This window comes from Xiphophorus maculatus, chromosome 11, assembly GCF_002775205.1.
Source record: "Xiphophorus maculatus strain JP 163 A chromosome 11, X_maculatus-5.0-male, whole genome shotgun sequence".
In the NCBI taxonomy this organism is placed as follows: Eukaryota; Metazoa; Chordata; class Actinopteri; order Cyprinodontiformes; family Poeciliidae; genus Xiphophorus; species Xiphophorus maculatus.
Genome location: NC_036453.1, coordinates 29,396,272 through 29,420,018, shown reverse-complemented (window position 1 = coordinate 29,420,018; position 23,747 = coordinate 29,396,272). Strand labels below are relative to the sequence as shown.

Below are 23,747 nucleotides of genomic sequence, written 5' to 3'. Positions count from 1 at the left end.
TATGACTGTGTGCATTTCCTAATGCAGATGTAATTTATAGTGCACATTAAAAACAATGATTTCAATGAGTTTACATTCATACAACAGTAAAAAAAAAAAGGAGATTTTATTTCCCTTCTTTATAGGTCATCCTACCTGATAGAGACCTTGGGTGAATGTAGGTGCATTGTCATTAATATCCTCCACGACAATTGTAATGTTTGCCTCAGTTTGGTGCTGGCTGTCTGTGGCTCTGACAGTTAGGGTGTACCATGTTTTCTCTTCAAAGTCCAGCGGGCCAGTGAGTGATACACCCCCACTGTAACGGTGAATCCCAAATTTTCCTAAAGCTGTTGGGTCAAGCTGCAAGGAGTAGGACAGGGCAGGACTGGAGTCAACGTCGTTGCCCGTCACAAGAGTAATCTCTGTGCCGATTAATGTATCTGACAAGAAAGGGTATTAAGAAAATGAGACATAAATATGTTTGTTGTACTTAACAGTTCATGATGAACATGAAACAGATATTGTTTAAAAGTTAAAAATACTCACTTTCTGGGATGTGAACCTCCTGCGGTAAGGGGATAGTAGGACTGTTGTCATTCTGATCAACAATTATCACTGTCAGTGTAGCTGAACCAGCCAATCTTGGACTTCCTCTGTCTGTTGCAGTAACTACTAGCCTGTGAGTTGGAATTTTTTTTTTTACAAAGATATTATGGATATCAAAATATATAATAGGAAGAGAACATGAATATGTACATATAAAGCACCCAATCAAGTCATTAAGGTTAGGCTGTGTAACAGCTCTTAAAATAAAATTCATATTTTATTGCAGTAGCATAACCTCACATTAAACATTGCTAAAATATATTTCCCTGAAGAAATTTCTTCCATTTCACAACAACAAATCATTTCTTACAATTAGCCCAACCACTAAAAATTCAAATGAAAATATAATGAAAGCATCTTTTTGGTTTTAAAGGAGTGTCTCAAAACTTTTAGCAAGTACTCCATAACCTTCTGTTTCATGAAGGGCTACATATAGATTCATATTGAAACAAATTTCTTTCAGTCATTTCTTAAAACGAGTAACACAACAAAACATGCAGTTTAAGGATTTTATATATCTGTTCAACTTTACTAGTCCGGAAATAGCGACAACAAACTAGCAACACACCTAAGCCTACCGAAGTCTAACAACTTGGAGGGTGAAAAACAAGAAGAGGAGCAACTAAAGACTCAATGTACTTACAAGGAGTCTTTTGTGATATTACAAACACTTATAATGTTTTTTGAATTAATATTCAATATATTGTGCAGCACTAATATGTATTCTGCAAGGATGTATGTTAATTGTTTTTGTGCATGTTTATCAGGACTAATGATTTATCCTCACTTAGTTTTTGTAAAGATCTCCCGGTCCATGATGGCAGCTGTCGTGATGCTTCCTGTCATCGGGTCGATCTTAAACAGGCCGCTCATGCTTGATGACTGGATGGAGTAGGTCACCTGACCATTTTGCCCTTGATCCACATCCTCGGCCACCACCTGGGAAAAGAATTGAGGAGGGAATTTAAAAAACCCCAAAACATGTTCATTTTACCTCTAGAACTGTGAATGGGTTTAATACTGATAGTAAGAGTTAGTAATGTAAAGTCAACATTAATGACTTTTAGACACCTGTATAATTGGCATTTCATATCCTTGTGCCTCTTTCATGTAGGCAACATAATTCTGCAACTGGAAGCGAGGAAGGTTGTCATTAACATCCTGAAGCACCAAATTAATAGCCATGAATGATGTGGAGGACACAGTTTCAGCTTTCACAACAAGACGGAGTCGGGGACTGTCCTCAAAATCTAGTCCCTGGGAGCTATGCACCCAAATTTCACCTACAGGACAGATGGTGAAAAGAAAATATCTGTTAACAAGACTGATGGGGAAGATTCTCAAACTGGGACAGCTTTATACACTAATAGTTTTCAAGCAAACTGGATAATCTCACCTGATGAGGAGCTGATACTGAAAGCCTGCTTTTTGTTCCCACTAAAAAGACTATAGCTGATCCCCATACGTGTGCCATCAGGATACTGAGCCTGAGTCTGAGCCACTGCTGTGCCTAGAATTGTGAATCAGAAACAATATTACTTACTGTGAGATTAGAGAAACTGACAAACAATTCAAGTCCCTGATTCCAAACAATGCTCCCCAACCTTTTGCAGCATTTTCCTGTATGCTGACATCTCGAGCATTCCTTGAGAATCGAATGCCATTGTACTCCACTTCCTTTACAAAAATTACCACCACTCCTTGTGCAGACTGTGCTGGGCTCCCTTGGTCCATGGCCTCCACTATCAAGGTCCTTTGAGCCTGAGTAAGGTCTCTTAGCGGTTCAGTGGCCTGGATCTCCCCAGTCAGTGAATTGATGCTGAAGCCCTTCACAGATGTGGCAAAGCGATAAAAGACAGAACCGTTGGCACCAAAGTCCTTATCCTCAGCCTTCATAGTGGCTAAAACACGCTGGGAACGCCTGTTGGAAACTTCGATGATCAACGGGTCTTGTATGAAGAAGGGAGCATTGTCATTGACATCAAGAATGGTGACCATCACCTGTTGGGTAAATGTCCCATAAGTTAAAAAGATAAAATCATTGTGTGAGTGTAGCAACTGGTCACCATCAGCACCAATGTTTTTACCTGAGCAGAAGAGTTTCTGGGCATAGCAGGAGAAAGGTCCACAGCAAACACCTGAAAGCTGTATGACGCCAATTTTTCCCGATCCAAAGGTGCTGACGTGGTGATACGACCACTCTCTTCATCGACTGTGAATGCTCCATGTGCCTCCTGGCTAAGAAAATACAGGATCTTCCCATTAAGATCATCATCAGCATCTGTTGCTGACACCTGGAAAAGAAGGATAAATTATTCAGCAATATGTTAATAAACTGAGTGCTCATTTGAAGCTCTGATTATTTTTTAAACATCTGTCTTACTTGCAGAACTTGAAAACCCTCTGCAGCATCCTCAGAGACCTCCGTGTTATAGCTGTTTCTTTTAAAAACTGGGCTGTTGTCATTGACATCTAACACTTTCACTCTAACTGTGGCAGTAGCACTGAGAGGAGGACTCCCTCGGTCCTTGGCCACCACCTCCAAGTTATATTCCGCAATTGTCTCCCTGTCAAGTCCGCGTGAGGTGGACAGAGCTCCCGTGCTAGGGTGGAGTTGGAAGGCTCCATCAAAGTCTCCCGCTACAATGATGATAGAGAAAAAACATCAGCAAAGTCTTGTGTTTCATGGAACCTTGATCTTTTAATAATTAAGTAATCCAAGCAAGTTTGTGGTCACAATAAAAGTCTCTTGAACGTGTAGGGAGCACAGTAATTACAAAAGCCAGATGAAATGGAATTATGTGCATCTCAAACAAAAGATATCACCATATCTCTGATGATATAGGTGCACAGGGATTGTTAATTTTGCTTTCAAACTAATGAAAAAATTATTAGGGATAGTTAATTTGGAAGTACCATGTACACAAGAATTAAAATTTAAATTACATTAAACACCACTGGGCATATTAGTATATAAACAATTGTTCGAGCTCCAGCTACAATTTTATTTATTCATTTATTTTGAAAATGATAGTGGTATAAAATAACTGAATTATGTTGTTACTGATTATATTGTTAACATAATCTGTGACATAGGTTTCTGTATAATCCATACTGGGCAGATGTAATTGTTTTTCAAATATTATTTAATACTGTAAAATCAACACTGACCATTAAATGACAAAAAGTACTTCCAGAATGTTCTTTTGTATTATGTTGAACATGCATCAACAGACATTTAAGTTGCGTTATTACTGGAAGAAGGTGAGTCAGTTTCATGACAGCAGTCCAAATGGGGCTGATTATATAGATATATCAAATTTTTAAAAAATGCCTGGTCCTTTCAAGCATGGAAAAATCTCAAAATAAAAAGCATTGTTTGGACACATTCTGAAACACCATTATGCATGATATGAAGAAACATACAGAAATTAACCCGATAACAAAAATGAATAATATAAATCACTGTCTAAGATTAAAAACAAAATGCTATCTCTCACCTGCAATTCTGTATTCGAGTTCTCCACCAGGACCAGAGTCTGGATCTGTGGCCTTGATAAAGCAAAGCTCTACGGGATCCTGGTTTTCTGGCACCTCGAGTTCATACAACGACTTTGCAAATATAGGAATGTTGTCGTTCACATCCTGGACCTCCACACGGACAACAGCTTTGGCAAAATTTGCAGGCAGTCCTCCATCTCTGGCATACACTGATGAGAAATTATCAGCTGACAGTTTACGCTGATACACAAACCAGGGAGCTTTTCTACCTAATAGAGCATGTTCAGTTGTGTAAAATAACATGTTTTGATTACCAGTAAGTGTGTAATGATCCTGAACCTCTGTGTCAAGTTCCTTTGTGGTGGTGATGACTCCTGTCAAAGGATTTATGACAAAACCATCTTCTGTAACACCTCCATATGTTATATGACCATTAGAACCTGTTATGAAAACAACAAAACAAATTAAATATTTATGGAAACATGAAACATTAATGAACAAACAGTATGAAAATCAAGGAATACAGGCTACAGCTGACAGGTGAGAAGTATGGCTTTGAATCTGTAATTCGAAAATATGATTGGCACAGCTTCATTCTGATCTGGGAAGCTGATTAGAGTTGTTGGGTTGGATGGAGCTAAATACATCGAAATCCTAGAATAAAACCTGCTAGAGGCTGTAAAAGACTTCCTTTCAGCTGGACAATAACATTAATCAGTCTGAGCTCCAATGAAATGAAGACCAGGCGTTTTAAACTCTTTCACAGAAAGGACCAAAAGTTTAGAAAAAAATACATAAAAGCAATAGCACAGTATATAACAGAGAGGTGAAAACATGCCTGTTAGCAGAAAAAAATGGAACACACGCAACAGTAATAGCCATTTTTTGCCAGATATTTGGCATTGTTTTTGCCACAAGTTCATCAATGTTTGGAGCCAGATGTTTGGTGTTTTTATTGTGCTGCAGCTCAAAAAATGTCACCAAAACACCATCATCTGAGAACAGTTCCTTACACACGCATGTACTAGTCGGAGCTGCAACAATGTCTCTGGAATGAAGAGCAGAAACTGTGCAGAACCCAAGGAGTCATACTTTGCCTTGAGTGAGCTGACATTCCATTTCTGCTTTCTGCAAGCTCCATCAAGATTTGTGGAGGTGCCCTACTTGCATCTACTTGAACCGCAAGCTTGCTGTCGTGGTGTATTAAAGAATCCATAGTTTGATTGGTGTGGCATTATGTATTCCACTGGTGGGTTAAGAATAAAGATATAAAATTATCTTGTGGGAAGGACACAATTCTGTTACAAGCTGGATATGCCATGTGGAAATTGAGCTTGACATATCGGGTTTAGAGCAAACCATATTCTGTTTTAGAATGGTTCAGTCAAAGTCCACACATAAATCTAGTTGAGAATTCTTGGCAAGACTTGAGAAATGCTGCTCACTGACACTCTCCATCCAATCTGACTGAGCTTGATCTATTCTCTTAGGTAGAATTATATATATATACATATATATATATATATATATATATATATATATATATATATATATATATATATATATATATATATATATATATATATATATATATATATATATATATATATATATATATATATATATAAAAGAGTTTCTAGATATGCAAGGTAGAAATATAGCATAAAAGAAGTTCAGCCGTTAAATTTCAGCAGTTCACGTTGTCTCTAACTAACTCAGTGGTGGGCTGAATACAAAAACATTTCATGTGGCATCACAAAAGATGGGATGCAAATACTTTTTTCAAGCCCTATAAGCTTCTGCAACTGCAACATTTGAATAACTCAACACTTTTCTCTCAGTATTTATGAATATGCAAACTATCTTTGCTACAGGATAGTAGCAAAGATAGTTTTAATATAGTTTTAATGGGCTATGTCTAGCCCATTAAAAAGTCAGAACATATTAATAAGTCAACCAGCTTTATTTTTATTATAGACTCTCTTTCAGCAAACCTTGATCTCGATCTGTGGCCGTTATAGTATATACAGTGGTTCCTGGTCCTCGATTTTCCATTATTTGGGCCTCGAACTCAGCCTGATGAAACACCGGCGCTTCGTCGTTCACATCAATAACCTGCACACACAACACCTGGGAGGTGGAGAGCTGCGGTACCCCATGATCCTCTGCTACGACAGTTAGATTGAAGACCTCCTGCTCTTCCCGGTCCAGGGCTTTAAGGATAGAGAGGGAGCCTGCAACAGAAAGAATGTATAAAATAGTTTATTGGAACTCTTTAAGAAGTATTACTTTACCTTAAAGTTTTATAACCTTAACAGATTTTCCACTGAAATTACTATTTAATTTACACACTTTTAAGTTGCTTTCAAATCTCATCTTTAAATCTGCAAGGCACCAGCTGGTGTGTGAATGTGTGTAACTTATGTGAATCACTTTAATTCACATAGATCTGTGAATTACAACCTGAGTGCTCAGAGACTGGGCTCAGTTACTTTCCTCGCTTTTCTGTCTCCATCCCTCAGCCCTACTGCAATCCCACCAACTAAAAGAAGGGTCAGCCAAAGTGAGAGGAAATATGAAATACATGTTTGCATTTGTGTGTTTGTACTTTACAGAGAATTGTGCAAAGTTTAGCTTTAGTGCCTGAGAGATGTGTAATTTATAAATGCCACAGCAAATCAAGGATACACTGTGTGCCGATGTCTTTGTGAGAGCTGAGACTCTAATGTCCCTGGAGGATTTTTGTCTGTTTCATTTAAAGGCAGGAGCAGGAAAACCATGTACCATGTATGAAAAAACAAGGGTCATCATGACCCTTGTTTTTTCGCACCCTTTCCTTTTTACTTATTTAATAGCAATTTGTAGGAAAGACCACCAAATAATTCAGATCAACATTTTTGTTTACAGCTGTTAAGTATTGCCTTAATACTCTGACTTTCATGTAACATAAATTATTCTCTACAAATATTAATTAGAGTTATTAAGTAGAGTTATGTGAGCAACCAACTCAGAAGAAACCTTTCTGAGCACTTCATAAAATCAACAAGAAAACTTAACAGATTGTAGAGCAATCTTGGCCATTTATAAGCAATAAACAGTGTAATGTTACCTTCTACATAAGCCATTAAGTTTGGCAAGCCTCGTCACAATGCATGCTAATCTGCCATTACATCTCAAAATAACTCCAGACTTAACGCCACACAACCCAGAAGTGAAATCAACCCAACAGATACTCAAAAGTAATGACGTTAAGACTTTCTTCCTTCTGGAAGTTGCATTAAGTGTCTGTTTAATGGTTCTTAACCCCAGTCAGAGCTGAGTGTGCCACCAATGCCCAGCCTCACATATGAAGTGTCAAAGACTGAACATATAATTCCAATTCAGCATTCCAATTGGCAAAATAAAGATTATGTTTCATGAACAAATCTATTAAGAAACATTAGAAAACTGCTAACAATGCAAAACATTTCTTCAAAGGACTGAGTGTTCCCCTAGTACATTAAGTTATGAGAGTTACTTAGGAAGTTCAGATGGAGCACTTTAAGTGAGTATTTTTTATTATCCAAGTTTCATCCATATCCATGAGAAAACTATCGCTCACAAACCAGAGAGGAAAGAAGTCCTGCTATTTGCTGGTGAAGAAAATGAATCTGAACTTTTCTTCTTCTGTTCATTGAAAACCTATAAATTCCCTTGATTAAATACAATCTCTGCATACAATTTTTGTCTGTGGGACATTGTCTTGTTTTTGTTTGAAGTTTCATACTTAAAATAAGTTTACCTGTGTTAGGATTGAGAGCGAAACGACCTGCACTATTGCCTGCTTGGATTCTGTAAGATAATCTGCCATTTTCACCTTCATCTTTATCGCGTGCCACCACATACAAAATCACAAACCTGTTGGTGAAGATGAAAGCAAAATTAAAATCACAACAAAAACATAGGAGTAACTTTAATCTAGATTCATTTAGAAATTAATCTTATCTTTTACAATCTTAACTTGAACAAAAAGTGTTAAAAGTGCTTGAAGCCACTGAAGATAAACTCACCCGACAGGTTGATCCTCCATGACACTCACTGCAGATGGAGAGCTAAATGTTGGAGCATTGTCGTTTTCATCCGTCACAAACAGCCGTGCTGTGACCGAGCCCCAGTGCCGCTGAGATGGATTCACTGCCTGGTCCGTGGCTCGCACCACAAGATAGAGGGACAGGGTAGTCTCACGGTCTAACATCTTCCCCAATGTAAGGACGCCAGTAACAGGATCAAGGATCAGGAGGTCAGATGTGTCAGGCCAGTGATGTTCAATGGAATAACGTAGCTCACTGTTGGGCCCACTGCCATCCTATACAACACAAAATGTTAAGATTGCATGAAGTAGCCTTTTATACCTAATTCAATAGTAGGACTTTCATAGAAAGTGAACAACCATTTTCTTTTTAAAACATTTCAGTACTAAAATGAGATAGCTACACTGCAGGTTGATAAGATGGCAGATATAGTTAAAAAAAAACATTCAAAAAGTCAGAGGAACTACTGATGATAACTGCTGTTACAGATGACTATAAAATTCACTCATTGGAATCAACATACAAAGTGAGCACATTATTTGGTGCTGCCAAAATCTACAGTAACTGGTGAACAATTCAACAATTGTCTTACCCCATCCACAGCCTGGAATGTGTATACAGAAGCCCCTGGATCTATGTTTTCTTGGATCACAATTGTCACTGGGTCTTCTGAAAACTCAGGAGCATGGTCATTACTATCCTGAACGTTGATGTCGAGCTTGACTAGATGGCTGCTTGGAAACGCCTGAGAGAAATCAGACACCTCAATGTGCAGAGTGTATCTTGACCCCTTCTCATAGTCCAGCTCGCGCACCAGGTAAACATCGCCCTCCAGGCGGTCCACCATAAAGGTTCCGTCCCGGTCGGTTCCTCCCACCACCAGGTAGGTCACCTGGCCTTCCTGCACAGTAGAATCCTGATGGTCAGGTGGCTGTAGGGAGCCGATAATGGAGCCAGGAGCAGTGCCTTCAACAGTGTTCAGGGTCATAGAAAGGACATTGGGTGTTGGGGATGACCTGGAGTTGCTGAGAACCTGAAATGAAAACAAATAAAGTGAAACAACTCAAGTTTTTCTAGTATTTGCTGTCAATTGAGTTGCCTAATAGTGGTGACTCAGATAGCAATCGCATGGAACTATTCCCTACAATCAACAGAGAGGTTGAGCCAAAACACACTGAAACAAACTTAAGAACATTTTAATGTATCATTTAAATGAAGCATGGGGGAAATCATCAAGGCAAAGTCTGTTCTATGTAACAAGACTGGAATTTTTTTAAATTTCAGGAGACAGTGCAGCTGTAAGGGACATACATCCCTAAACTTGAACTTGAGATGTGCCTGCTTTTTTTGTTTTTGTTATAATTTCAAAAACCCTCATGGGCATTCTCACTGCACATGGAGGGAAAATGTGCAGTATTTCAGAATAAATATCCTCCTGCAGCAATTTGATTTCATCTGGGGAGTAAAAGGTCTGTAAAATAATACACTAGGATAAAAGGTTTGATGGGAAACTTGTAAATAGTTCAATTCAAATAAAGCAAAGCAATAACCAACTTCCACATAACCCAGTCTGTGCAAAAAAGAACAACTGTGCACCACAGAGGCTAGGACACACTGATAAGATTCTTGATTGTCCACGTTACTGGGCTGTTTTTCAATCATATACACTTTTCTAGTAAAGTGACTCATTTTTGTTTTTCCAACAGCTCCGACGTGTCGCAGGGCAATGTGTGTGTGGGCCCATTATTAACTTTGTTCAGTCTAGATGGGTATTTAATGGGTGTGGGTTAAAATCACCATCTTGCATGGAAGCTATTAAGGTTGGCAAAAACATTTTTTAAAAAAATCTAGTTGAGCAGTAGGGCTACACAACATTAAGAAAACTGGATTTTACTGGTGAATGTTGTGATATCAGTGTGATTTGTATTTCAACACTTTATACTGATGTTCATATAAGAGATAATAATGAGATATTTGTGACTTCCTGACTGATTGTGTCATGTGGCCTGCTGTCCCCAGAAATGGTGCAGAGGATTGTTACACAACAAGCAGCTCAAATTTCAATCATTAAAGTTTTGAATGTTCAGATCAAAATGCTAAGTTTATGAAGAGAGATAACCACTATTTATAATATACAGTATATCTATGCTGCTTGCTTTGTCTGTATACAGTATTAACTTGAAACACACAAAAATATGTTATGAACCAAATTAAAAAAACAAGCCATATTAAAACAAAGAGTAAATACGCTAAGGCTATACTGGTTCACATGGAAACATGTCAACTGGAGTTAGACATGAGTCAATAAAAGCTTCAACTGTGTGTGTTGAATGAGATGAATGTTTAGAAATTCTGCTGGGACAAAATATCTGTTGCTTTCAAGAAAAACAGCTGCTGGAGCATCCAGAACACCAATAATGATGTTATTTGGAACACAATCACAAAATGAATTTACACAAAGTGATACTGATCTGTTATTTCACAGGTACTTTAAAGCTACTGAATTTTCAAGCACATCCATAATATTGATTTTAACAAAGAAATGTACAGGGAAGTTGTCTCAGCATATGTCTGTTCCTAAATGACTCATATCAGGACAAAAAGTCCCCACCATTATTTACTTATTTACAGTGCTTTCTCGATTCAAGACATCCAATATTTGTGCGACACTAATAGTGTCTAATAGTGTAGTGTGCAACAATTTTAACATGTTTGATTTTATCCACTACTTTTTAAATTGTTATTTCAAAATCAATATACAGGACATCCAAAACAAGTGTTTCACGATGTCCATGTGCATGCATGTGTTGCTCCCTGCTACTGTACAGTGGTGCACATTCCCTTTTTGTTTGTATGATTCACTGCAGCTGGCTCTCATCAAATCTCATCTGGGAACGTTTGATTCCAAGGTGCCTGTTTCCCCTCTGTCTAATCACACTGTCACACAAGCAGTGCACGAGTGAAATCTGAGGCAAGCACTCCTGCTGCAATTAGCATCCTTTTCCTTTATGAAATCACATCAGGCAGAAAAACAAAGAGCTAAAAGCTCTACAGTGAAAGCAAGCCGCCGCCATCCTTTCCTTGAAGACATTTTTCTCCTGCAGCCGAATTCCTAATATTGTATGTTGATATGCAGGATTGACCTTCACTGCTGAGAATTCCGAAAATTAGTCCAGGCCAGCACACTCCCAGAGCGCAACATCACCCTCTCACCCTGGACTTTTGTTACCTCCATGACCTCCGAATCAGGAAACGCACACTAGATTTGATACATGCTTTTATTTACATAGGCATGGGTTCAGCTTCACTCGTTCTCATAAAACTCTATAGCAAGGAAAGCAAAAGGAGTGAGGTAAACTGTTACCCGTTGGGCTTTGCACAAAAGGCTCCAGCTAGATTTCGACTAATTTGGACAGAAAACGAAAATGTATATACTGTATATACTGTATACCTGTATACGGATTTGGCAGGTTGAGCTGAGGCCTGGAGTGCCGTGGTCAACTGCGGTCACGGTAAATCCGTACTCGGCTCTGTCCGCCCATCGCAGAGGTGAATCAGTTCTCAGCTCACCACTGGTGGGGTTCAAGGAGAAACGCTCTGCTCTGGGTCCTTAGGAATGTGAAACAGATAAAACAGTAATAAATAAATGTCATCACTGCTCAGTTACAGCAGTGGTCACTGGATCAGCGTTTGACCACGTTGGAATTACCTGACAAAGAGTAATGCAGGGTACCATTCTCCCCTTCGTCTGGGTCCTTAGCTGACAGAGTTCCCACCACAGTCCCTGATAGAAGCCCCTCTGTTACCTGCAATAAAAATAAATAAATAAATCTCAGACTTTAAACAGAACTAGTTCACAGACACTTCCTTATATTTGTTTTTGCACTTAACTTGTGCATACAGTAGTTTCTTCAAGTTTAAGTGATTACCTTAGAAGAAAAATGTACCAAAGCCATAGAAAACTGTAGGTTGATTTGTCTAGCTTTTTTCCCCACTGAAATCACTTTTTATATTTACTATTTTTGTCTAATACAAAAAAGCTTTAATTTGTGAAGCACTTAAGTGCAACTGAAATGCCCAAAACAGAAAAAAAATATAAACCTTTTTTCTGGCACTGTAGATCAGGTAAAAATTAGTGTGTACCCTGTAAGCAATGCTAAGGTATAGATGACAAAAAATAACTAGCCACACAAATAATTCTTACTGACACAGCATTTAGAATTTGTCAATGACAAAAAGAGAAATAATGCAGATGTATGCCTTATATATTGACATATCTCCCTTGATTCTCACCTGAAATAGCAGCTCCCGTTCAGGTCTTACATGAGTGAAATTGGGGGCATTGTCATTTTCATCCAGCACGGTTATGTGAGCAGTGCCTGTGGCACTTCGAGGAGGGGTACCCCCATCCTGCACGACCACCACAAGCTGATAACTCGACTGCTGCTCTCTGTCAAGGGCGAGGCGGGTGCTGATTTCCCCTGAAGCAAAATGGCAAATTACACAGAAAGCAATTTAATGGTTTCATTAAGATTTTACTGATCATTAAGTTCTGAAGGGAAATTATGCAGCTTTTAATATGCAGTTGCTTTGAGTTTGCTGTAATACTGATTTTATTTTGATCCAATTAAAACCGTTAAAATGAAGTGATAGCATAGCTACTGCATGCTGTTGCTAGTCACCTGTTTGGGAGTTGATCTGAAAGTGTCTATCTGAGTGGAGCAGTCTGTACGTGAGTCGAGCATTTAGTCCTGCATCTCTGTCTGTCGCAGACACTCTCCCAAACCCGGTTCCTGCCAATAAATTCTCTCGGACTGCCAAGAACACTCTCTCCTGGCTCAGCCTCGGGGAATTGTCATTTTCGTCAGTTACGGTCACCCTGACAGTGGCGCTGCCGGTCCTCCCTGCTCCACCTGGGCCTGAGGTAGCTAGGACGGTCAATAGGAACATGTCTTTAACCTCTCGGTCCAGAGAGCTTCGCACAAACAGCCATCCAGTGTCTGGCATGATGCCAAATCCAGCCGCATCACCATCAGGCCTCAGGCGGTAGGAAACTGAGGATGAAGACGGAGAGCTTCCAGAATTCCCTGAAGCCTCTTTGTTGAGTGCTCGAACCTGCAGGAAACGTGTGTTGAGAAGCGTGTTCTCCCGTAGCTCCACCCTGTAGGTGAGAGTGTCGAAGGTGGGGCCTTGTGCATCCTGTGCTTGGATGTGGACCACAAGAGTGAAGGTGGAACTGAGCTGAGGTGCTCCACCATCCTTCGCTATCACCTGAAGATCATAGCGTGGGACACTTTCGTACGAAAGACTTCCAATCAAGCGTACCTCCCCGCTGCCCCGGTCAACACCAAATGTCCTCTGGCCACTGCTGCCTGCAGCCCCGGCAGAGATGAGGTCAAAGCTGAGCTGACCGTTGTGACCGGAGTCTTTGTCTGTGGCCTGAATACGGTAGATAACTGTTCCCATTTTGGTTATTTCAGGCAAAAGGAGGGACTCCGATGAGGAGGGGAGAAAGGTGGGGGCGTTGTCGTTGACATCTGAAATAGTTATTCGAACATGACTGTTTGCGTAGGCAGGAGGAGAACCGGAGCGTGCCTGGATCTCTAGATCAAGACTGGAGCAGGTTTCATGGTCAAGAGGAAGAGCTGTCCTAATGGTCCCAGAGGTGCTGTCCACTGTAAAGTAGCCATCAGGGTCTCCAGAAGAGATGGAGTATAAGATGCCTTTAGAAACCCCTGAAAGGAAAAGCAATGTTAAAGGTCAATGTCAAGTCTCTATATAACCCTTTTAACAAGCATCTTGCCCCAAAGTGCTGCATAACATGAATTATAAATGAAGAGAGATACTAATACAAAAAACACATTAAAGCCTCAGTAGGTAAATTTTATAATAAAATTGTTTTTTACATTTTGTTCAAACATTCACTATGTCCTGACAGTAGACAGATGATCTGTCTACTCTGCCTCCTCCCTGTGATCTTACTGCTATCTGCAGAAATACACTGCTAAGTCAGAAACAACCAATCAGAACCAAAAGTAGGGTCTTAGCACTGTCAATCACTCGTGCGCACGCTGCAGAAAAAACGTTTATCTGCCATCATCGGTGGCTGTGCTAACTAGCCTGCACATTCACTGCAGGCCCTGCAGTAGTAGGAGCTGTAGCACTGCTGAAAGCAAGTGGGAGGGTGTGAGCAGTGCATGATTGACAGCGCTAAAACCCTCCTCCTGGCTCTGATTGATTGTTTCTGACCAGGAGTGCTATATTCTGAAGATCCCAATAACAGAACAGGGAGGATTTTTTCAAAGATTATCTATCTCATAATATACTGTCAGGACATAGACACACATTTAACAAATCTGTAAAGTCAGTGGATAAAATAAAATAAAAATCACACAAATTATGAAAAATAATTAAATCATACAAATTAGGTTATGACACTGTATTTGATTCAAAAGTCAAAATGTAGAGTTGGGATTTTAAAAGTTCACACTTTTAAAAGTTTTTTGTTATTAGACCTCTGAACATTGACCATAATTTTTATATATATGATTTTAAAGATCCTTTAAAGAACTGTGTATTTCACTCATTACACATCAATCTGGAAATCAATTACCACGAGTAAGACAGACAATAACATAACAAAGAAAATGCTTAACTAATGCCACAAATATTCCCACCTGCTTTTGTTGCAGCACGGACCACTCCCACCGCCGTGCCTCTCAGAACGTCCTCAGAAACCGTGAAGAAATACTGTGCCTGTTCAAAAATGGGAGATGCCACAGAACCTCCCACCACGCTCACATTGACTCTGGCATTAACTGGTGCTGTTAGACCGCCGCCATCCTCGGCCGATATCACCATGGAAATAACCGTGTTGGATTTACCATGGAGTGAACGGGACAAAGAAATTACACCTGCAAGTACAGAAAATAAAAAAAAGTATAAATTTTTTCATCTTAATTACAGACAGCTTCACAGCCAAGATCAAGATTGTACAAACTAAATATATTACTTTACAATTCTCGTTAAGTTATTAATAGTTAATTAATTAATTAATTACTTTGTTTTGTGTGCCTTGATGACAATCAACTCTGCTGGAGTCAACTATATGAACAGACTGGTTCTTGTTATGTTCAGTACATCGTTTTATGTTTTCTAGAATTAGGAGTAAAAAAAAATCTAATAAATAATGAAGAGAAAATGAAATACCTGGTTCAGTTTGATACAGTTTGCAACCCAAAATTCAAAAATGGTCTGCATTTTTAAGCTAAAATATTTTTCATTTGGTTAGTTGTTTATTCTTGTCTTCAGTAAGAAAATCATACAGATGTGATTCGTTATGCCAAACAATTTACAGAATCACAGTAACACTGACAATTAAATATAATTATTGAAGTGCATTTGAATCAAAATTGGTCCAGTTAATGTAAATATGAGTTCTTTATATTGTCTTCCTCTGTCTTGAAGTTTAAATGCAGGGAGGGAGTTAGTTTAAATGTTTAGTTATTGTTGCCTCCTCGCTGCCTCAAAGTAAAATCACCTGTGTCTTTGTTGAGAGTGAAGAAAGTGGAGCCTCCTCCAGGAACTGTGCGGTAGGTCACCTTGCCGTTTTGTCCAGCATCAGGGTCATTGGCTGTCACCTTCACCACAGAGGTTCCCGGAGCACTGTGGGTACTGAGACTGACCGTGTACACAACTGGATAGAAGGTGGGCCGGTTGTCATTGATGTCCACCACAGTGACCCTCACGCGAGACACAGAGCTCAGACCACCCTGTATGAATAAAACAATAGTTCAATCAACAGTTTCTGCATTCATATATGTAGGAAAAGAACATATATGTTCATGTTTTTCTCATGAAGTACAAAGTGTAATATCACAGCAGTTTTAGTAAAGTAGCTGTGTAGTACATCATCACAGACAGCATACTATTTGCTTTGTTTTGTCTGCCTTGATGACAATCAAGTCTTTTATTAAAAGCTCCAACAATAAATCTGAGCAGTTTTAAAGAAAACCAGAGATGAGCTTTTTGTTGACAATCCCTTAAATATGAAGCCACTCAAATGCTGTGTTTGTCAGCAAGGTAACGGGTTTACACTGTAACTGCAGGGTTAGTTTACGAGGTCATTATAAAAAAGAGATAGCTGAGACAAAGGCAATAGACACTGTGTGGATAGAGCTGAGAATAGAGGATATGCAGTGATTTTCTGATATGCAGAAAACAACAGGAATGACTTATTTTTTATTACACAAAAACCGCAGATTAGATCCAGTTTCACATGTATCAACTGATTAAACGATACTTTAAATTTATGTAATGTAAATGTGATCCACTTAAGGCTTCTTTTGATTCCAATTTATTTGACACTTATTTAACCAGAAGGGTACAACTAAGATTAAATTTTTTTTTCAGTAGATTCTGTTCAAAGTTATCTGATAGCAATTAATATTGAAATGCTTGTTTCTTTTTTCTTTATCCCCGTCCCTTCCTGCATTTCCTGTTTTTCACTGATTGCTTTGCCATCCTGTTGCTCCCTTTGATTCTTCAAGTCAGTGCAAGGAACAGGGGGTTCTGACATGAGCGTCACTTTGATCAAATTTATTTTAGCGCAGTGGAACACATCTTTGATTTGTCTACAACTTCAAAATTGATCAAAAGTTATTGTTTTTTATGCCGACAGATTCTCTTTTGTCACAAGAAATCTGATATCAGCTGATGTATATCTTCTCCTGCAACAAATCAAGTTATTTGAAAATTTTACTTTAGCTCTAAATATTAGTTACTAAATATCTGATTATGACTGCTTAATGGAGAAGGGACAAATTATTCCCATTAGACTAATAGCTTTTTGATAGATTGGTTGATTTGTGCCTTTAAAATAATTCAACAAAGCATTCATGTTTATTCATGCAACAAAATCAATAAGTAGTGTTTTAGCTTGGCAAAATTTGTAAACTAGCACTGTTTACAGGTTTAAATTTAAGTATTACAGTAATTTTAAACACTAGAGATACAATAGTAATAGAGGAAATGGGCTCTTACTCCATCTGTTGCTGTCACAATTAGATCAAACTTGTCCAATCCCTCATCTCTGTCTAGAGCTGTGCTGGTACATAGCTGGCCCGTCTCCTTGTTAATGGTAAAGGGAAGTGTGCCTCCAGAATTTGAACCCAGGGTGTAGGCAATGGTCCCAAAAGAACCTCGGTCCCCATCTGTAGCCGACACCTGATAGAAAAGACACACCACTTACGAAAAGCACACAGGCGTCAAATTGTTCATGCTGTACAATATCATGCTTGTAAAACCAGAAAGGTTTGGTTGAAAGAAATTTTTCCTGTGTCACAGTTTTAATACACAAACAGAGAACCTTCGTGTATCACAATAGCATACCATAATTCAGTCACCTCATAGGCATGTACAAGTGCTCCTGGTCAAATATCACATATCACAGCACTACTTACTATGATTTCCAGAACACCATAAAAAGAGCATCTGTGCAAGTAATCCACTTTATTACACTCCATTATAGATCCCAGATTTGTCGGAAATGTAAAAAAGATAAAAAATTAAATTAAAATAAAAATACATTTCCTCTTTGGTCTGTTTTGAAATGTGGCATTTCAAAGCAAGAATTTATTTAATTGGGTGTCTGAGTCCAGACATGAAAATCAGTTTATGCCACTTAAGCAAGTGGCATAAACTGCAATGAAAAAAACTTTTTTAAATGACACACAAAAAGAATACAAAAAATAGGACTAAGGCTGAGGACACAGTTTAATTATTTCCTAAAAGTGACAAAATACTTACATAAGTAATGCCATTGTCAAATTAAAATTAAATTAAAACTAAAAATTGTGGTAAGTAAATGCCTATTGTTGAAGCAAGCTTTTAGAAATTTGAAGGTCTAACTTTCTTTAGGCGTCATGCTGCTGATTTTCTTGCAGTCAGTTGTCTGACTTTGGCTCGATAAAATAAACAAGTCTTTTCCCCGATAAAGACATTATCTCCACAAGATATGTTGATTAAAAACTATCAATATTCATTAATCACGTCTTTAACAGGAAGACCTGGTAGTTAGCACCATTTCCTCACAGGATGAGGGTCGATGTTTCAAATCCGGTCTGCATGGAGCGTTTGCATCTTATCTACATGGTTGTAGGAGTTTACTCTGGATAATCCAACACAATGTTGTTAATAATTATAATAACCACTCTACACGGCCATAGTTGCTTGTTGTCTGCATCTCTGCATTGGCCATGTGAGGTACTGGTCACATGTCCAGGGAATGCTACTTCTCTCACTTGTTGAGTGTTATAGATAGAGAAACTAGCTCTGAAGATAGATGTCTTCAGATCAAGTTCTCCATGCAACTGGTACTTAGGTGAATACCCAGAGAGATTAAGGGCAGTTTATGTGGCCCAGTGTTGTGACGACAGCTACAGTCTATGTCTGATTTCCCAACATTTCCTCTGAGTTCCCAGGGATCCCACAGCAGAGTACAGCTGCAGGATATTAGGAAATTATGCAATGGTATTATTATTTTTAATCTTGATGATGTGAGTTCACTCCACATTCTTCTAACTCCTCATTTTTACATCTGTTATTACAAATGCTTCCAACAGTAACTGATCTTTAGCTTCTTGTATGCTAAAGCTGTGTCAGATTGGAGTTTATATTAAACGTCACTACATTATTGGCATGCAAAATGTAATAAATAAATAAAAACTGACCAATGTTAAACAACTCAGCAAGCAAAAAATGGTCTTTCTGAATTTGGAGAGAAACTCATGAAAATATTGCCCACATATTCTTTCACAAATTATTGGACCCTTTTTTATTTTTACCGCTGAATGACTTCCTGGACTGAAACAGTTTTCTATTAATTTTCTATTTAACATGCCATTTAAATTATTTTAATTTCCATTTGTTGTACATTTCTATTAAAAATGAGCCTTCTTAGACCTGATTTGAACCATTTGTTATTGTTCTCTTCAAATCATTCTTTCTACTTGGCAAACTTAAAAGCTCCCCCTCGTGTATACACAGAAGTTCTGACAAATCTAGGAAAAACACTCAGAAATTCCATAACAACAATGATTTCTTTGGAACACACAAAAGGGGAAATGTCGTGTTTAGGCAAGGGTCTGGCTTTTTAATGTAGTTTTGTGGTGTTTATGGTGCTCAGATGTTGAAACCTTGAAGCACAGCCAAGATCCGCAAGCTCCGATAACATCAATCCTTCACTGTCACTGTCATAGCTGTCAACAGCTGGAAATTATGTCTGTTAAATCTGCAGTTTCAATTTTATCTAGTTTTTTTCTCTCTTTTTTTTTTACATTTCCTGAAGTCTGTTTCATACACATCCCTTCGATGAACATTTAAGCTGTAGTCTAGAAAATTTATTTGATTTACCAGTTTAAAATTATCCCTTTTCATCATGTATTTTTACTTTCAACAACATCTGACTGAATTAAAGCCTCCAATGAATAATGTTGATGTTGCTTTACTAAACCCCTAATTTACCCCCCTTTCAGACACATACTTTCACTGGCCACTTTCTGAGATACACTAGTTCAGCTGTATATTATAACATTTGAAAAATCAGCCAACCACATGGTAACAACTCAATCCCTACAGGAATCTTTAGGAGAAGATGACTCTGATGTGTTAATGAAGCACTAGAATGAGGAGAAAATTATTTGAACATCCATCATTGTCTCTAGGCTACAAACAGTTACAGCAGTTCTGAAGGTAAATGGGGCTCCAACCTGATACTAGCAAAATAGACGTAAAAGAACCGGGTGTTGATTTAATTTTCGATTTACAAACATAAGCATTGTTTTTAAACCTAGAAATATAGACGTAAGAGAATTTTTTTTATAGTTTATTTTATCGAAGGACTGAGTTTTGGATTTGAACCCACCCTGGCTCTGAACCCAACAGAGAAAACAAACACATATCCGATGGGATACTTCCTTTTGTTCCACCGACATGTCTTCACCATTATGCACACCTATTGGCTGCAGACAGACAGAGACCCAGAGAGAGTTGTTCACATACAAGTTAAAATGGGGCTATTAGGACAATCTCTTAGGGAATGTGGCTCTAGACAAAGCTAGACAATTTGGCTTTTCTGAGGAGCCTTAATCCACTTTCTTCATTGATCTGAACCGGATGTTTGGGGCTTAGAGATCATTAATGGAACTTCCTTTAAAGTACAGTGTTGAGACTAACACTATCTTCTGCGACGAACACTTTTGTCTAAGTGTTCCTCGTTTCCTCCTAGCTGTCTGTGATGGATTAGCCACCTGTGGTGATGGAGTATTGCGTGACTTTAGATTACCCACACACCACCCACATATGATCAGGATCATTTTCACTTAATCTAATTAAAAGAATTTTAACACCCACAACAGTCCACCCCATCATGAAGTGACTTCATTGTCGCCTCTGACTTTAAAGGAGATTCCAACTAAACATAGCAAATACCCCACCTTGTTTATAAAAAAAAATTAAAAAGCTTTAGCGTAGTTGATGTAAGCACACTTGGAAGTAATTCTGTAGACTGAGTCATCCGTGGGAAAGGACTTGCAACACTGCTGGAGTAAAAGTAGGACACTAATTCTCCACACATTAAACTTTAATGTTACAGATTCTTCATACTGGAAGAAAAAACTGCAAAAGAAACAAAAAGTTGGACAAGAAATTTAGCCTTCTAACCATCAGAGTTATGACAAAAGAGGTAATGATTTCAGTGCAGTTTCTTAGTATACTGCACACAGGGCAGTGGTTAGGCTGATTGAAGACTTTGGCAGTCTAAGCAGAACTTTTAAGCATAGAATCCATGACCATATTGACAAAGTACAACATTTATAAATTAGTACCAGATGAAAACCACATTACTGAAGGAACAGGAGCATGTAGAAATTATTTCTGTTATCAGCATTGCACCAGCATAGCGAGGCTCAGTCTAAACTGCACAAGCCAACAGGAACATTGAATTTGGTACCAAAAACTGCTTACACTTAACTCTGTCTCCGTATTTTCAGCTCATATGTAAATTTCAAAAGGCAAAAGAAGGTAATCTAGAAAGAGCTCAGGCTTAGCAAGTCTTCATAAATCTGGTGTGTTAGACTCAGAGGAGCCTGCACCCTGATCACATGACAAGTCTTCCAGACGTCAGAGTGCAAAATCATTCCTCACTGAACTCTTTGTCATCCTAGAAAGGTAAGCATATAAGCACAGAGCAAAGAAAGCTCAGACTTAAGTTAATTCCTTTCAACATGTAAATCTCATTGGGTTTTTAGCATGGCATACGGTTATCTCATGCTTTTCTCTGTTACTTGGAGAAACTGCCATTAAAATGAGCCATGTTTAAGCAAGTTTTTAGATCTGGCTTTAGAGAGAAGTATCAAAACTATTAATGTCATCTATCTACACGTCAGCTTAAATAAGAGAAAATGTCTCCAAAAAGTCAATGGTCCAAAACAGTCAACATCCAGTTTGTTGACCTTGGACCATTATGCACTAAGTATGCAGTATACTTGATGTTGCTGCAATCACAAAGATATTGAAGGCCCTTCGTGGTCATTTGGAATCTCCACCACCGTACTTTCACTGCGGTCTTCTGATTGCCCTTTAAATGGTTGTTTTTGAAGTTTAACAACTAATTGAGCTGAAAAAACCAACTATTGACTAAAATCGTCAGACTTTTAGCTTGGTGAAGGGCTAGTCAGAAATTCAAAATCAGCTTGTTTCACCATTTTGTCCTGCCAACAGTTTTCCATAAAAAAATAGTCAAATCATATATTTTTAAATACTGCATAATTTGTCAAATCTCACAAGAGACATAGCATAATTCTGCCATTATTTCAACGAATAATTTTTTCTTCTTTGTTACGTTTCTAGTTATTACATTTTACCCATTCAACATATTTATTCCTGAGGTAATTTTCTATTGCTGCTCTTTTCAACTTCTCCATTCTTATCTTCACCAGATGTTGGAGCCGGTGCAGATAAGTCTTGCTGTACTCTGCCGTTTGTCTGTGAAACACTGTTTTTGTCAAAGTAAGTCCATCCACAGCATCTTGGATACAGCTGCAGCTGTCCGGCGACTCAAGGCTTTCATGACTTTGTGTGAAAACAAAAGCAGAAAGTGGGTTTTTTGGACATGATTTTTTTTCGACCTGGATAATATAGAGAAGCATTGTAATGAAATGGACCTCTGTCTTTTGACTTGTGCTAGGATGTAAACTGGAATTTGAATAGTAATGATTATCAAAATATTTTCAGTTTTTGTTGTCAATCACATTATCCATATCTGCCATAATGAAATCACTTCTTAGCTGCAAATAAGCATTGATAATTATTGCCAAATAACACATTAAAAATTATTTTAGTTTAGGTGCTCTAGTATGTAGTTTTTAAATGAAAGAAAAAAAATCATTGGGAAATTCCATAAAAGGAAAATTCAAATAAATAGGTAAACAAATACAGAAAAACACCATCTGTGATTGGATGTTTCATATAATCTTTAAGAGATTACTAGCTTTAAATTTGCTTTGACCACCGGTGTTGATCAGTGATTTCCTTTAACCTACTCATGTTTTATTATACAGGAATGTGGTTATATGGCCACTGTAAATATCAGAAAAAAGAGAGCAAAAATAGAGTGCAATACAAATCATCATAATACATATGCAAAAAAAACCAAAAAAACTATTTTGGCTGAATTTTTATGATTATTAATCAGGTGCAAGGCACAAAAAACTGACATGCATCAGCCAAGGCAAGTGTCAACATGATTTATGAAATGGAACGAGGAAAACAGCAATGCATGAGTTAAAATAGAGGTATTGGTTGGCAAAGAATGTTTGCAATTCAGTACAAATATATTTTGTCAACTAACATCAAATTTCTTTATATTATATATTTATATATATATATGGTGTGTTTATCTGGTGTGATAAACACACCAAAAAAAACATGTGATGTAACTTTCTCTCTGGTATTGCTAAGTGTTTCGACAACTGAAAGTATGCAGCATCAGAAGAGTGGTCGCAAATTGGAGTAGTAGTCTCTCAAGACATGATTGGATCTCAACTTGATACATTTGAAACTCTAATGACTTCGAAAATGATCAGAAATTATGCTGTAACATCTTTATTTATTTATCTTGGTTTAAAATTTTTAAATAGCTGTGATCATATAGCAGTTTGAAAATGGAATCTATGCATGCTGTACACATAGACACCACTTAATCACAACAAAAGGAATCAAGGGTGTGGGTGGGTTGATAAGCAAAACAAGTCATTTTGAATTGGATGAAGTTAAAGCACTCATTTACCTTTTTTTCCCACTCATGTTCCTCTCACACATTCCTTTGCTCTCCACTGAGCAGCATTCCTAATAGCATTCCAACATCTCCAAATTAATTTCTGTTTCTCTCTTGCCAATGAGTTCAGGCTCTCCGGGTACAGTTAAGATATGTGACATGGAAGGAGGGAATGGAGGAGAAGGTGGAAGATGGAACGAGCAATAGGGAGAATAGTTTGGCAGAGGAACAAAAGGCCAGGGATAATGATAACA

The 23,747-nt window shown here is 38.1% G+C and overlaps 1 protein-coding gene across 2 annotated transcripts in view; it reads right to left on the bottom strand.

Annotated features, from left to right (window-relative positions):
* LOC102230862 (protocadherin-16-like) overlaps positions 1 to 23,747 on the bottom strand; it is an 88,440-nt gene that overhangs the window by 5,253 nt on the left and 59,440 nt on the right. For both annotated transcript variants that reach the window (XM_023342050.1, XM_023342051.1), the window contains 21 exons: positions 17,202 to 17,384; positions 15,700 to 15,931; positions 14,837 to 15,073; positions 12,842 to 13,894; positions 12,453 to 12,640; positions 11,869 to 11,965; positions 11,611 to 11,768; positions 8,752 to 9,192; positions 8,139 to 8,434; positions 7,871 to 7,986; positions 6,084 to 6,323; positions 4,404 to 4,529; positions 4,089 to 4,298; positions 2,972 to 3,228; positions 2,676 to 2,882; positions 2,193 to 2,589; positions 1,985 to 2,098; positions 1,660 to 1,871; positions 1,376 to 1,527; positions 529 to 659; positions 136 to 422 (listed from right to left, as the gene is read on the bottom strand). In XM_023342050.1, coding sequence (XP_023197818.1) covers positions 136 to 422; positions 529 to 659; positions 1,376 to 1,527; positions 1,660 to 1,871; positions 1,985 to 2,098; positions 2,193 to 2,589; positions 2,676 to 2,882; positions 2,972 to 3,228; positions 4,089 to 4,298; positions 4,404 to 4,529; positions 6,084 to 6,323; positions 7,871 to 7,986; positions 8,139 to 8,434; positions 8,752 to 9,192; positions 11,611 to 11,768; positions 11,869 to 11,965; positions 12,453 to 12,640; positions 12,842 to 13,894; positions 14,837 to 15,073; positions 15,700 to 15,931; positions 17,202 to 17,384 — 5,334 coding nt within the window. The remainder of the gene's footprint in view (positions 1 to 135; positions 423 to 528; positions 660 to 1,375; positions 1,528 to 1,659; positions 1,872 to 1,984; positions 2,099 to 2,192; positions 2,590 to 2,675; positions 2,883 to 2,971; positions 3,229 to 4,088; positions 4,299 to 4,403; positions 4,530 to 6,083; positions 6,324 to 7,870; positions 7,987 to 8,138; positions 8,435 to 8,751; positions 9,193 to 11,610; positions 11,769 to 11,868; positions 11,966 to 12,452; positions 12,641 to 12,841; positions 13,895 to 14,836; positions 15,074 to 15,699; positions 15,932 to 17,201; positions 17,385 to 23,747) is intronic.